The sequence below is a fragment of the Pseudopipra pipra genome, chromosome 20 (assembly GCF_036250125.1).
Source record: "Pseudopipra pipra isolate bDixPip1 chromosome 20, bDixPip1.hap1, whole genome shotgun sequence".
Taxonomy (NCBI): Eukaryota; Metazoa; Chordata; class Aves; order Passeriformes; family Pipridae; genus Pseudopipra; species Pseudopipra pipra.
The window spans coordinates 10,182,548-10,194,163 of NC_087568.1; the positions used below are offsets into that span (position 1 = coordinate 10,182,548).

Consider the following 11,616-nt stretch of genomic DNA (forward strand, 5'->3'; position numbering starts at 1 on the left):
TGGTGATGCTGATGGTTGGACTTGAGGATCTTAATGGTCATTTCCAACCTTACCAATTTTGTGATTCTGTGGAAGACCTGGTTCCTCTGGAGAAGCACTGGATGGGTGACAACCACCTGGGAGATGTTCTGGCACACACACATTGTGCTGTCACACACTCATTCTGATGTGGTCCTCGGTGCAATGGGGCAGAGCTGGTCCATGGCTTCCACCTGCAGCTCACTGCTGGTTCTCCTGGAGGTACAAGCCATGCTTGCTGTAGCCACAGCCTGTCACCAGAGGAGCTGGTGAGACTGGATATAACACACAAAGTGCTTCTTATTCCAGAGGTGCCCAACAGATGGGAACCCACCAGGTTCGTGTCTGGGGAACAAGAATGGTGCTGAGGAGCCTTTTCTGCTCATGCTGACCATGAACAGGGTGCAAGGGAAAAGGGGCACCCCAAGGATGGGTGACTGGCAGTGGCACAGCAGAGCTACAACCCAACTGCTCCCTTCTCTCTGTGAGCAGGGACAGGACCCAGGGAATGGCTGGAGCTGTGCCAGGGCAGGGTCAAGTTGGATCTCAGGGAAATTTCTTCCCCCAGAGGGTGGTTGGCACTGACCAGGCTCCCCAGGGCAGTGGGCACAGCCCCAAGGCTGCCAGAGCTCCAGGAGGGTTTGGACAAGGCTCTGAGGGACAGGGTGGGATTGTTGGGGTGTCTGTGCAGGGCCAGGGGTTGGACTGGATGATCCTTGGGCGTCCCTTCCTACTTCCCAGGAGATTCTGTGATTCTGTGATCTGAGGGTTGGGAGGCAGTGACTGGGCTCCACTGAGCTCTGAAGAGATGCAAGCAGAGGCAGAGTGGAGTTCCCTCAGCTAATTTCACAATAAATAGCCACGATTCTTGCAGCTGGATGGGTCTCTGCTCTGAGGTGAATGAAACAGGAGCAGCAAGGGCAGGTTGCAATGAGAGAGGGGCTCTGTTAATTGGCAGTGAGTACCCATCCTGGACACCCACCCCAGGCAGGCACTGACAGCCCTTCTGTCCCCAGCTGCCATGCAGCAAATGCTGGCTGAGACCTACAAGAACAAGCTCCTCCAAGTGACCTACGAGTCTCGTCGGCAAGACCTCGTCAGCCAGGCCTGCTCCAGGTACAGGGGGGGGCTGGGGCTGCTCTTGTTAAGGCTCTTTCCCATATATACCCCAGGAGATCCTGTAGCCTCTGGAATGTGTCAGGACAGGTGTAAGAGCATGTGATAATACAGTTAAACACACTGTCAGACTCACCTAAATGAACCCCCTTCCAGTGACAGGAATGTGCACGTTCATCACACTTTGGGTGAACTGCCACTCTCTACACTGTATATTTTGTTTTCTGCATTCTGCTAAATATGGAGGGTGGAATTAGACAAGTCATCTTCCTGTTTTGAGAGGCAGTTCAGTGCCAAACTGCAGCTCAGAGCTCCTTTGCTCACCTCCCAGGCTGCCTCAAGGCTGCTGTGTGTATCCATGTAGGACTTGTGCTGCTGTAGGTACTGAGAGCATTCCCTCTGTTTACAACAAGGTGAAAAATTTAATCTGGCAGCATCTGGCACTGAACAGAAACAACCCTGTGAGCCTGTGACCTGCCCCCCAGGGCCTGTGTGGGTGTAGGGAAGGAGGTGTTAAATCTGTGGCCTTCAGCTGTGCAGTCCTTACGTTCAGTAACACATTCTCCACCTGCACTCCCCGTTGCCTGCTTTTCCTCTGGTTTGCCCCAAGAGTCCCAGGCCCAGCATTAACTCCATCTCCTTGCAGCCTAGCTGAGATGGATCAGAAGTTCCAGCAAATCCTGGATTGGCAACAGCTGGATCAGAACAAAGCTGTCAGTCAGATCCTGCAGCAGGTAGGGAAGGGAACAAACTGCTCATGAGGGATTGATGGGAAGCATCTGCATGTGAAAGCAGGATCCACAGTGGGTCACAGGAGCAGCAGTGGCTGGGCTGCATGAAAAGTTATTTTATTTAACCCTTCATGCTAAACTAAGAATCTCTGGTGTCCTAACAAACTCACGTGGACGGCTGAAAGAAAAATGGTTTTATTTTTTAACTGGGCAGCAAATTTTTAGAAAAAACAGAAGCACAGACCACGGGAAACAAAATTGTTCTGATGATTGATGGAGAGGATTTTGAGACAGAAGTCCTGTCTTTTGGCTGGTTTCCTGGGTGGTTTGGGACAAACTGCCCACAGGAAGCATTTCCAAAGCTCAGTTTTCAGAAGTGCTGGGCGGCCTTGGCAACCCTGTGGCACAGCCTGGGGGCTCAGTGCTGCTGAAGGGGGGAGGTGGGGGTCATACAGAGCATTCCAGATGTGTGTTTGAAGAACATGAACATTTCTCTGTGTGTCTGTAAGGTGGGTTTTACCTGTTGAGACTGGGCTCTCAGTCATGGTCACAGGACACTTGCCCAGAGCAAGCACTGCTTGCCCAAGCACCTGAGTCCCTGCCAGGCAGCAGTTTCTGAGCCCGTTAGCAACTGCATGAACCACCTCACTGAGCAGGATTTTGCCTGTCCTGTAGATTGAGATGCAGAAAGCTGCCTTTGAAGCTCTCCAGGTGAAGAAGGATCTTATGCACAGGCAGATCAGGAACCAGGTGAGTCAACAACAGAGGAAAGAGCAACCAGATCCTCAGCTGTTCAGTGAGACCCTCTTGAGGAAGAGCAAAGTGCTGTGAGCACAGAGCAGGGTCTGCAGGACATGAAGGGCTCTGGTGTTGCTGAGAGCTCTGGAGTGGAGAGTTGGACAGTGTTGGTTTAACTCCAGTCTCCCAGCTCCGAGAGAGGGAGTGTCAAAGCAGGTTTTAGATTCCTGGAGGTGGTGGCATTGCCATTGCTTCAGTCAGTCACCTCAGCACTGGTGGGTGAAGCACTGGAGAGCTGTCACTAGAGGACAGACCTGCACTGGCTCTGGGGGGTGATCTGCAATTGCAGCTATGATTTCTTTTGGGCTGTGTGCTTGGCAGGGCTGCTGTTTGCACGAGTCTACTGCATCTCCATCCAGCACATCAGAACTGCTCCTTGGGCCATAAGTTCACCTTTTCTTTCCCATTCTCAGCCTGTTTGTGAGCTCCATTCTGCAAAAGATGCAATGCTATAGTTGGGGGTAAGAACAGGAGCTGGTGGAGAAATTAGCACTGGATGATGCAGGAAGGTGGGAAGGTAGCAGTGGATGATGCAGGAAGGTGGGTTGCTGGTTTCTGACACAATGCTCCAGAATCTTCCCTCTCCTCATCAGACACTAGCAGAGAAGTCTCAAGTCAAGATTTGGTGGATAATCTTAAGAGCTTGGATATTTTTAGTCACCCAGTGACCAAGCTCTGCTGGAAGCCCCTGAACTGTGCACAGACCACCCAGGAGACGAGTGAAAACTCTCCATCCTCACCTGAGCTCACCCACAAGAGCCCTGCAGTTTGATCCCACTTGCTCTGTAGACAAAGGAGATTTGTTCCTTGATAGCAAGGAACCTTTCACCCTTGGAGCCAGCCCACCCTGGAGGTGCTGCAGGGGCAGGGAAGGGGCAGAGCCCCAGGGCCAGGGAGCTCCGTGGTCGGTGACGGGTGTTGGTGGCCTGGGGACAGTCGATGGCCTGGCAGGTGGGTGAGCTGGGCTCTCATCTTGGCTTTGCTCTGGGATCTTGGGCGACTCACTGCAATTCACTCCACCTCTCTGTGTCCCAATTGTCCCTCCTGGAAGAGCAGGTATCATTATGGGATTGCTGGAGCATCTGGAAACAGGGCCTTGCCCCAGGAATCTGCAGTTTGAGCTTTGGTGCTGGCAGGGCTCTGGCTCTGCCTTCCAGAGTGGCTGCAAAGGTTTGGGTGCACAAACTGGTTCTAGGCATGAACAGAAGGTGTTTAGAGTAGAGAGACAATTAGAGAGTGGGGGACACAGTTCCTCAGGCAAAGGAAGAGTGACCCTGAGCACACACATCACTGAGGGGCATGAGCAGCTCCCCCAACCTCTGCAGTGCCACCCCTGCCAGGGCACCAGTCAGACCTCATTTTGAAAGAGCATAAATTAAAGTAATTTCAAATGTCAGTAAAAAATGTTTCATCTTCTGTTTAGATTAAATTAATAGAAACAGAGTTATTGCAGCTGACACAGCTGGAGTTAAAGAGACAAGAACTGGACACAGAGACGCTGCAGGTACGTGGGGCTCTGGGGCTGCCCCCCACCCTCTGCTCTGGGATTGCCACAGCTCCACTGCTTCCTTTGCTCCTTGCAGCTTCCAGGTGGTTTTGTGCTTAGTCAGAAGGTACTTCCCCCCAGGACACCACCAGCCCCTCTTTGTGCTTCTGCTCCCAAACATCCCAGTGCTTTTCCAGGGGAGAGACAGAGGAGCCCTGACAGGGATGGGCAGTTCCAGGTGTGCTGGGTGGGGAAGGAGTTTGTGATCCAGTTGTTGGCTGTCCCCAGAACACCTGCCTGCTGTGCATCACATGTCTTACATTGTGCTGTGTTTTGGTTTTAAATACCTGCCAGTGATGGCTCCAGCTCCCCCCTTCATTCCTAAGCCTTTTCTCCCGGGCTCTGCCCCACCATCCCACCATTTGATGGGCTGCCTCCATCAGCAGTCACACACTGAGGAATGTCAGGTTTAGCTTAAGCAGCTTGGCTTTAAATTTTGCTACGATGCCTTTGCATCACTTGTTTTCTTCTGTGTGCCCTGTGCCAGGTCAGGTCACCTGTTCAGTCAGCCCCAAGTCAGTACCAAGGCCATGTCCTTTCCCAGAGCAGGGCACACAGCATGGGAAGTGCTGACCTGAGGCGGGATTGCCCCTGAGCCCGGTGCTGGGCCCTTCAGGGGTAAGATTTGGGTTGTGCTGCCTGACCTCACACAGCTCCTCTGTGGTGTTGGGGGGCACAGGGTGAAGGACCACCCAGAGTTCGTGCAGGGCAGACCAGGGAGGCCCAGGCAGGTGTAATTCAGGTGAGAGCAGGGTTGTGTGACTGGTGAACACAGGAGCTGCAGGAAACAGCTCTGCCCAGGTACCCACCTGCAGCTTCAGCACTGGGAGCCAGGAACTGAGGCATGGACACCTGGATGTCTCTGGATCCCCCTGCCCTTGGTGGTCTGCAGCCAAAGGGGCCCTGCTGGGGTTGATCCCCCAGGGCATGGGCAGTGCCCACAAGTGCTTTGGCAGAAGCTTTTCTGCAGCCAGGTGCAGAACCAGGTGCTTCACCCCGGGATAAGGTGCTTTAGTAATGACCTTGATAGATGTTTGGGAAGAACAGACATCCTGGGGAAGGGCTGGCACAGGTCTGTGGGAGGATCCCGGCGGGTGTCTGCAGTGCCGTGAGCAGGGAGGGCACCCCAAGGCTGAAGGGACTGGAACAGCTCCCACAGGTCACCAGTTGTCCCTCTCCCTTCTGTGGAGGTCCTGATGCCTCCTGCTTCCATCAGAGCAAAGTGTTTCTGGTCACCTGGTGGTGGGTTTGGCCTGTGACAGGCAGGTGTTCCTCTGTCCAACAGGATCTTGTCCCTGTGCAGGGTCCAGGTGCTGATCCCAGGTGGACAGGGCTTGGAGCAACCTGGTCTAGTGGAAGGTGTCCCTGCCCATGGCAGGGGTGGAACGAATGAGCTTTAAGGTCCCTTCCAACCAAACCATTCCAGGATTCTATGATCCATGAAGGTTTCCCCAAACTTCAGTTTCTATCCTTGTCCCTCTGTCCATGGACATCTGAGTCCTTGTGGCTGCTGAGCACTGGGAATGATCCTCCTGGCAGGTGTGAGTGAGCTGGGACTGAGCCATGCAGAGGTGCCCCATGGCTGGACATTCCCAAGCCCACCAACCTCTCCGTTGCCAGGGTGTGGCTCCAGGGATGCCTGACCTGGCCCTGGGACCTGGTGGTGCTTGGAGTGAGACCCCAGGGAAAGGAAGCTCCCCAAAGGCATGGGGAGGTTCCCACCTTACCTGTCCTTACCTGCAGGCTTCTAGACCTACTTTCAGGTGGTCTTTCTCAGACCAGGACAGGTTGGACTGGGCTGGGAGCAACCTGGTCTGGTGGAAGGTGTCCCTGCCCATGGCAGGGGGTGGAACAAGATGAGCTTTAAGGTCCTTTCCAACACAAACCAGTCTGGAATTCCATGATTCCAGGCAGTGGGACCATGAACACTTGCAGTGCCTTTGGCTGAACTTCTGATGGAGTGATTTGGAGTTGCTGCAGCTGCTGTGGGCTGGGGCTGCCCAGGGTGGGCTGGGGGTGGCACTGCCGGGTACGGGGCAGTGCAGGACTGAAGGGAAGGGGCTCAGCTCAGCTCTGCCGTGCCAGCTGCTGGGAGAGGATCCAGGCTGTGGAGCACAGGGATTCCACACCCACAGTGCCTGGTTTGGGTCTGGTAAGTGCTGTGCTGGGCAGGGGCAGGGTGGCAGCCCCGTGGTGGGACATGTGGGTGCCAGAGCCCTCCCGTTGCAGGAGGCGGTGGCGGAGCAGCGCCAGGCACTCGGCTGCCTGCTGGAACAGCTGCTCAAGGAGAAGAAGCAGAGGGAGGAAGAACTGCAACAAATCCTGGTAATGAAGCCCCTCCTTAGGTGCTGTAGATGAGGAGGCGTTTGGGTTGGCTGCAGGAAGAGTCCCCGGGTCAGTGTGGGAGTTAAGGGCAGCAGAGCGGGGTGGGAATAAAGAGGAGCAGAGCAGGGCTCTGGGGGCTGTGTCCAGATCCAGAGGCCAATTCAGTTCCAGAAAGTTCTCATGTGAGTTCTGGGGGGCACAGCACCACTCCCTGGTGCGGCATGAGGCACCATTATCATCAGTGTCCCCTGTCAGGAAAGGCTGCTGTCGGGGGGATGAGCACAATCCCACAAGGGCCCTCCCTGCCTGTGTTCCTGCAGTCCTGCAGACACCAGGCTCTCCTGAGCTTTGGGAGCCCAATGTCTGGGGCAAAGGCAGTGGGGGGATGCGTTTGGACTGGCTGGGGGGGATCAAAGTGGGACCAGCCTGCAAAGGCCAGAAGTGCCCATTTCCCCTCACAGGGCTCTGGCTGGGCCCTGCACAGCCCAGGCTGTGGGTTCCCCTCCTGCACATCCAGTTCCAGCTTCCCCAAACCCCCCTGGGCATGTTCCCTCGGGCTGTTGAATGAATGAATTTGTTTTTCAGCTGGAAATGGAGGCAAAGAGTGAAACCAAGCAGGAGAACTACTGGCTGATCCAGTACCAGCGCCTGCTGAACCAGAAGCCCCTCTCCCTGAAACTCCAGGTGCTGCTGTTGTCACTGCTCCCACTGTGGTTGTGCTATGTCTGAATTGAGGGGGGAGCAAGGGCACCCCCTGAGCCCACATGTCCCCCTGGGAGCAGGGCCCAGAGCCCTCACACAGCCCCCGGGCTGCCCATGGGGCTCTGAGCTCCCTCATTCCTGCCCGTGGAGGGGATGGGGCTGCCCAGCTCAGTGTTCCCAGCAGGAGCTGCTGTCCCACCCTCAAACTGCTGGCCAGCAGCAGAGGACTCTCAGTAGCCTCCAGGCAGGGCTTCTCATTCCGCCTGAACACCCAAATGGCTCTGCTTGGCTCCCCAAATTTCCCTGCAGATCCACTCCTGCCCTTACAGCCTGAGCCAGGACTTTGTGCTGGTAAATGCCCCCAGGGTGGGCACAGGGAGATGGATCTGAGCTCTGCCCGTGCAGAGCTGGCAAAGCAGGTGCTGCCAGAGTGGTGCTTTGGTTCATGAGGGGAGACTCACCATGATCTGCAGCTTCCTCAGGAGGGGCAGCTCTGAGCTCTGCTACCTGTGAGCAGTGACAGGACCCAGGGAATGACTGGAGCTGTGCCAGGGAGGGTCAGGTTGGATCTCAGCAAAAGGTTCTTCCCCCAGAGGGTGGTGGGGCACTGACCAGGCTCCCCAGGGCAGTGGGCACAGCCCCAAGGCTGCCAGAGCTCCAGGAGGGTTTGGACAAGGCTCTGAGGGACAGGGTGGGATTGCTGGGGTGTCTGTGCAGGGCCAGGGGTTGGACTGGATGATCCCTGTGGGTCCCTTCCAGCTCAGGGTGTTCTGTGACTCCCAGACCGCAGCGTTTTGAATTGTGCTCATGAAACCCCTGGGGCCGGAGCTGCTCCAGCTGTTGGGCTTTCAGGCTCTCGTGTGTTGGGGATGCAGAATGCCTGGAGCAGGGCAGGGATGAGCACACTGCTACCTGGCCTCAGGGGCACGCTGTGTTTTGCAGGAGCAGGGTCTGGAGCAGCAGCTGGTGGCCCTGCTGCTGGAGCTCTGTGCTGAGCAGTACCTGCCCGTGTTCGCGCACCACCGCCTGTCCTTGGAGGCTCTTGGCACCATGACTGCCAGTGACCTGGAAAAGGTATGAGCCAGCAGATCCACAGTGTGGGACAACAACAACAACACCACCACAGACTGACCCTGCCCTTGCCTGCAGCCCCCTGTGCCCGGCAGGGCTGGCAGGACAAGGGTTGGTGCTCTGGGGTGTCACCTCCCAGGAGGGTAAGGTGCCCCCACTGCTCTGGGCCTGTCCCTGTGAGCAGTGGCTGTCCCAGGGACTTGCAGGGTGAGCTGCAGCCTGGCTGCATCTTCAGACATCCTTCAGATGCTCTTTAAGTAGAAATGGCACCGGGGAATTCCCTTGTCTGGCTTTGGTGCCTGGTGGAGGGGCTTCTTTTGGCGTGGCCGGGTCTTGTCAGCGAGGCCCCAGAGTTTGCAGTGTCCCCTTAGGGCCATCAGCCCCCTGTCCCCTGTGGAGTTAACAGCCTGCTCTTGCCCCACAGCTCGGTGTGGTGGAGGCTGGACTGCAGCGTGCCATCCTCAAGAGGGCTCAGGAGATCCTGGCTGTGGCCAAGACCATTCCAGGTACCCCCAGTTCTCTTCTCCCTGTTTTACGTGTTTTACACTCACAGCAGGTACCTGAGAGGTCTGTGGGTCAGATGGCAGTGGAGCTGTGCAGGGCTGCTCTGTGAGGAGGGGGGCAGGAAGGGCTGTGCTATGGAGCTGGTCCCTCTGAGTTCCCGATGTCTTGGACCCCTGTGCTTGCAGCCCTCCCCACGTGTGCTGGGTGGGCATGGGCAGCTCTCCAGGTGCTCAGACCTCCTGTTTGTGGTTGCAGAGCTGCAGAGGGGGGTGGACACCGAGGTCCCTGCAGCCCCAGAGCCCAGTGCTCCCCCGGAGGAGCCCCCGAGCCCCGAGGGCCCCACGGCCCCACCGCTGCAGTGGGAGGAGAGGAAGTCGGAGTGCGTTGTGTGCATGGAGCAGGAGGTGAGGCCCTGGGACACAGCTGGGGCTGGAGCAGGGGTGGGGTGAGGGCAGCATCCAGCACATCCCCTGGCTCTGTGTGCCCAGGGCAATGCCTGGGTGCTCGTCCCTCCAGCTCCTGGGCGCTGCAGCAGGGAGGGAGGGAGAGAGGACAGAGCCCTCTCTGTGCAGGCTTGGGCAGGACCTCGCTGAGCTCCTGTGCTGTCTGTCCATCCAGCAGCTGTGGGAAGTGTTCATGGGGCTGGTCATTTCACCCCTGCCCCGTGTCCTTCCCCGTGTCCTGTCACTCCACTCGGCACAGCCCGGGGCTCAGCTGGGCTCTGGGGCTCTGCCTCCCACACTGACACCGGGGCCATCCCCAGCTCCCTGGGCTGGGCTGGGTGTTAGGGGCCAGCAGCCCTCTCCATGTCCTCTCCTGCGTCTCTTCCCGCAGCCCCAGATGATTTTCCTGCCCTGTGGCCACGTCTGCTGCTGCCAGAGCTGCTGCGAGCGGCTGCTCTCGTGTCCCCTGTGCCGCCGGGACATCGCTCAGCGCGTCCGCATCTTCCACAGCGGGTAGGCTGGGCCGGGAGCGCCTTCCCGGGGTGACCCCCCTGCTGCTCCGTGCCAGTGTCACACAGCCCCTGCCCAGCATGCCCAGCACTGCCCTCCCCGTGCTCCAGGAGTCTGAGCATCCTCCGTGTTCCCCGATGGCTTCTCAGCATCCACCTCGGGCTCCTTCGGATGAATCCCCTCCTCCTCCTGCCTGCCCGGGAGCGCTGGGGGATGGAACTGGGTGCCTCTCCTCTCTGGCAGAGGGATTTGCCTTCAGAAAGGCCCCTGGCTCAGCAGAGACACCATCAGTGTTTCCTGGAGGTGGGGAATCTCCCGTGGGAGGACTCTGTCGGGCCGTGCTGTGTGCTGGGTGCTGACAGTGCCTTGTACCTCTGCCATGCCAAAGGTTCTGCTCTGGAGACCCCCAGGAGCGTGTCTGGGGCTGCAGCCACAGCTCCCTGACCCCCAGTTCCTGTGGGAGGGGAGAGTCTGGAGCAGCCCCAAGACTAGAGGGACCTGCTCTGGCCAGAGGGGCCCAGGGAGGTCCCTCATCCAAAAATCATGTTGGAGCAGAAAGTGTCTCTGTCACCTGACAGCACCGATCCGGTGGTGAGCAGGGGGCTGGGGCTGCTCCCAGCACAGATCCACATTTCCTCTGTGCACGGGGGTGTGGGGAGTTCTCCATCACCCTCAGTAGGCACCGATCCCCCTCTGTGCATCTGTTCCTGACCCTGAAGTATAAAAATGCTGCCACGATTCCAGTCCCACCTCAGCCCTTCCCCCAGAGCAGCCATTAAACTGCAGCTGGTTTCTGCTGGTGGATGTTTGCTGCCTTTTTCCTTCTGGAGGGGGGGGATGGCTGAAATCCAGGGTCTGTGGAATACGGGTGAAGCTGCCACGTGCTCAGCTGTCCAGGTGTCACCCTCCTCCTCTCTGTGTCAGACTGGGAGGATCTTGGACTTCTCCAAGGGAGTTTCTCACTGCAGAGCTGCCCGGGGAGGTCCAGGCACTGGGAGACCTTGGACCCTGTGCTGGGGTCACCTCATGTGTGTGGCCTCGTGGAGGTGGTGGGTGGGCAGTGCCCAGCACTGTGTGTTCTGTGCTGTCCTGGGGACCTGCCACAGCAGCAGGGCCGGGTCTGTGTGGCCCTGGCTGAGCCCCTCGGGGACATCCTGGGGACATTTCCAGCCTCTGTCTTGAGTTTGAGCTGTGGCTGCACATCCAGGGGGCCGGGCCAGGGGACACAGCGGGAGCAGCTGGTGCTTGGGGTGCAGGAGGGGAGCGTTGGGGTGCTCGAATGAGGGCAGGAGGGGGTTAGGAGGGGATCACCCACCCGCATCCCTCCCATGCCCCCTCACCTGGCCGTGTGTGGGCAGAGGGGTGCTCAGTGTTCCCCGGGATCGGGGAGGGGGAAGGAGTCAGACTGGCCCAGGAACGAGACACGGCGAGACAGCAGGAGGGTGGTGGGTCCCCCCCACCCTCTGCAGAGCCCCATCCCCGCAGGGAGCCCCCACTGTGTCCCACTCAGGGATCGCACGGGGAGCCCCACGAGTCCGGATGGAGGGGGAGGAGAGCCGAGACCTGCTCGGCAGCAGCGATGCTGCAACGCCCCCCCCTCTTCCCACCGCCCCCTCCGCCCCAGCCGGTGACCGCCTTCGTGCCCCCGGGCCGTGCTGGGGGTGATAATGAGTGACAGGAGCGCAGGACAAGGTCCGCCGCCTGCCCCTAAAGAGGTGCCAGCGCCAGCACTTCCCGGCGCGTCGGCAGTGCCGGGGCTGCCCTTCGTCCCCAGGGAAACCACGAGTCCCCAGGGCCACCACAGGTCCCCAGGGCCACCACAGGTCCCCAGCCCCACGCAGGGCCGACCCCG

At 58.3% G+C, this 11,616-nt stretch overlaps 1 protein-coding gene across 4 annotated transcripts in view; it reads left to right on the forward strand.

Annotated features, from left to right (window-relative positions):
* LRSAM1 (leucine rich repeat and sterile alpha motif containing 1) overlaps nucleotides 1-10,563 on the forward strand; it is a 30,117-nt gene extending 19,554 nt beyond the window's left edge. For 2 of the 4 annotated variants that reach the window (XM_064677168.1, XM_064677167.1), the window contains 10 exons: nucleotides 1,035-1,134; nucleotides 1,781-1,868; nucleotides 2,541-2,615; nucleotides 4,087-4,167; nucleotides 6,439-6,534; nucleotides 7,120-7,218; nucleotides 8,179-8,310; nucleotides 8,732-8,813; nucleotides 9,067-9,215; nucleotides 9,646-10,563. In XM_064677168.1, coding sequence (XP_064533238.1) covers nucleotides 1,035-1,134; nucleotides 1,781-1,868; nucleotides 2,541-2,615; nucleotides 4,087-4,167; nucleotides 6,439-6,534; nucleotides 7,120-7,218; nucleotides 8,179-8,310; nucleotides 8,732-8,813; nucleotides 9,067-9,215; nucleotides 9,646-9,771 — 1,028 coding nt within the window. In that variant the 3' untranslated portion in view covers nucleotides 9,772-10,563. The remainder of the gene's footprint in view (nucleotides 1-1,034; nucleotides 1,135-1,780; nucleotides 1,869-2,540; nucleotides 2,616-4,086; nucleotides 4,168-6,438; nucleotides 6,535-7,119; nucleotides 7,219-8,178; nucleotides 8,311-8,731; nucleotides 8,814-9,066; nucleotides 9,216-9,645) is intronic. The other 2 variants (XM_064677169.1, XM_064677170.1) reach the window with 2 other exon arrangements.
* Nucleotides 10,564-11,616: the final 1,053 nt, after the last annotated feature.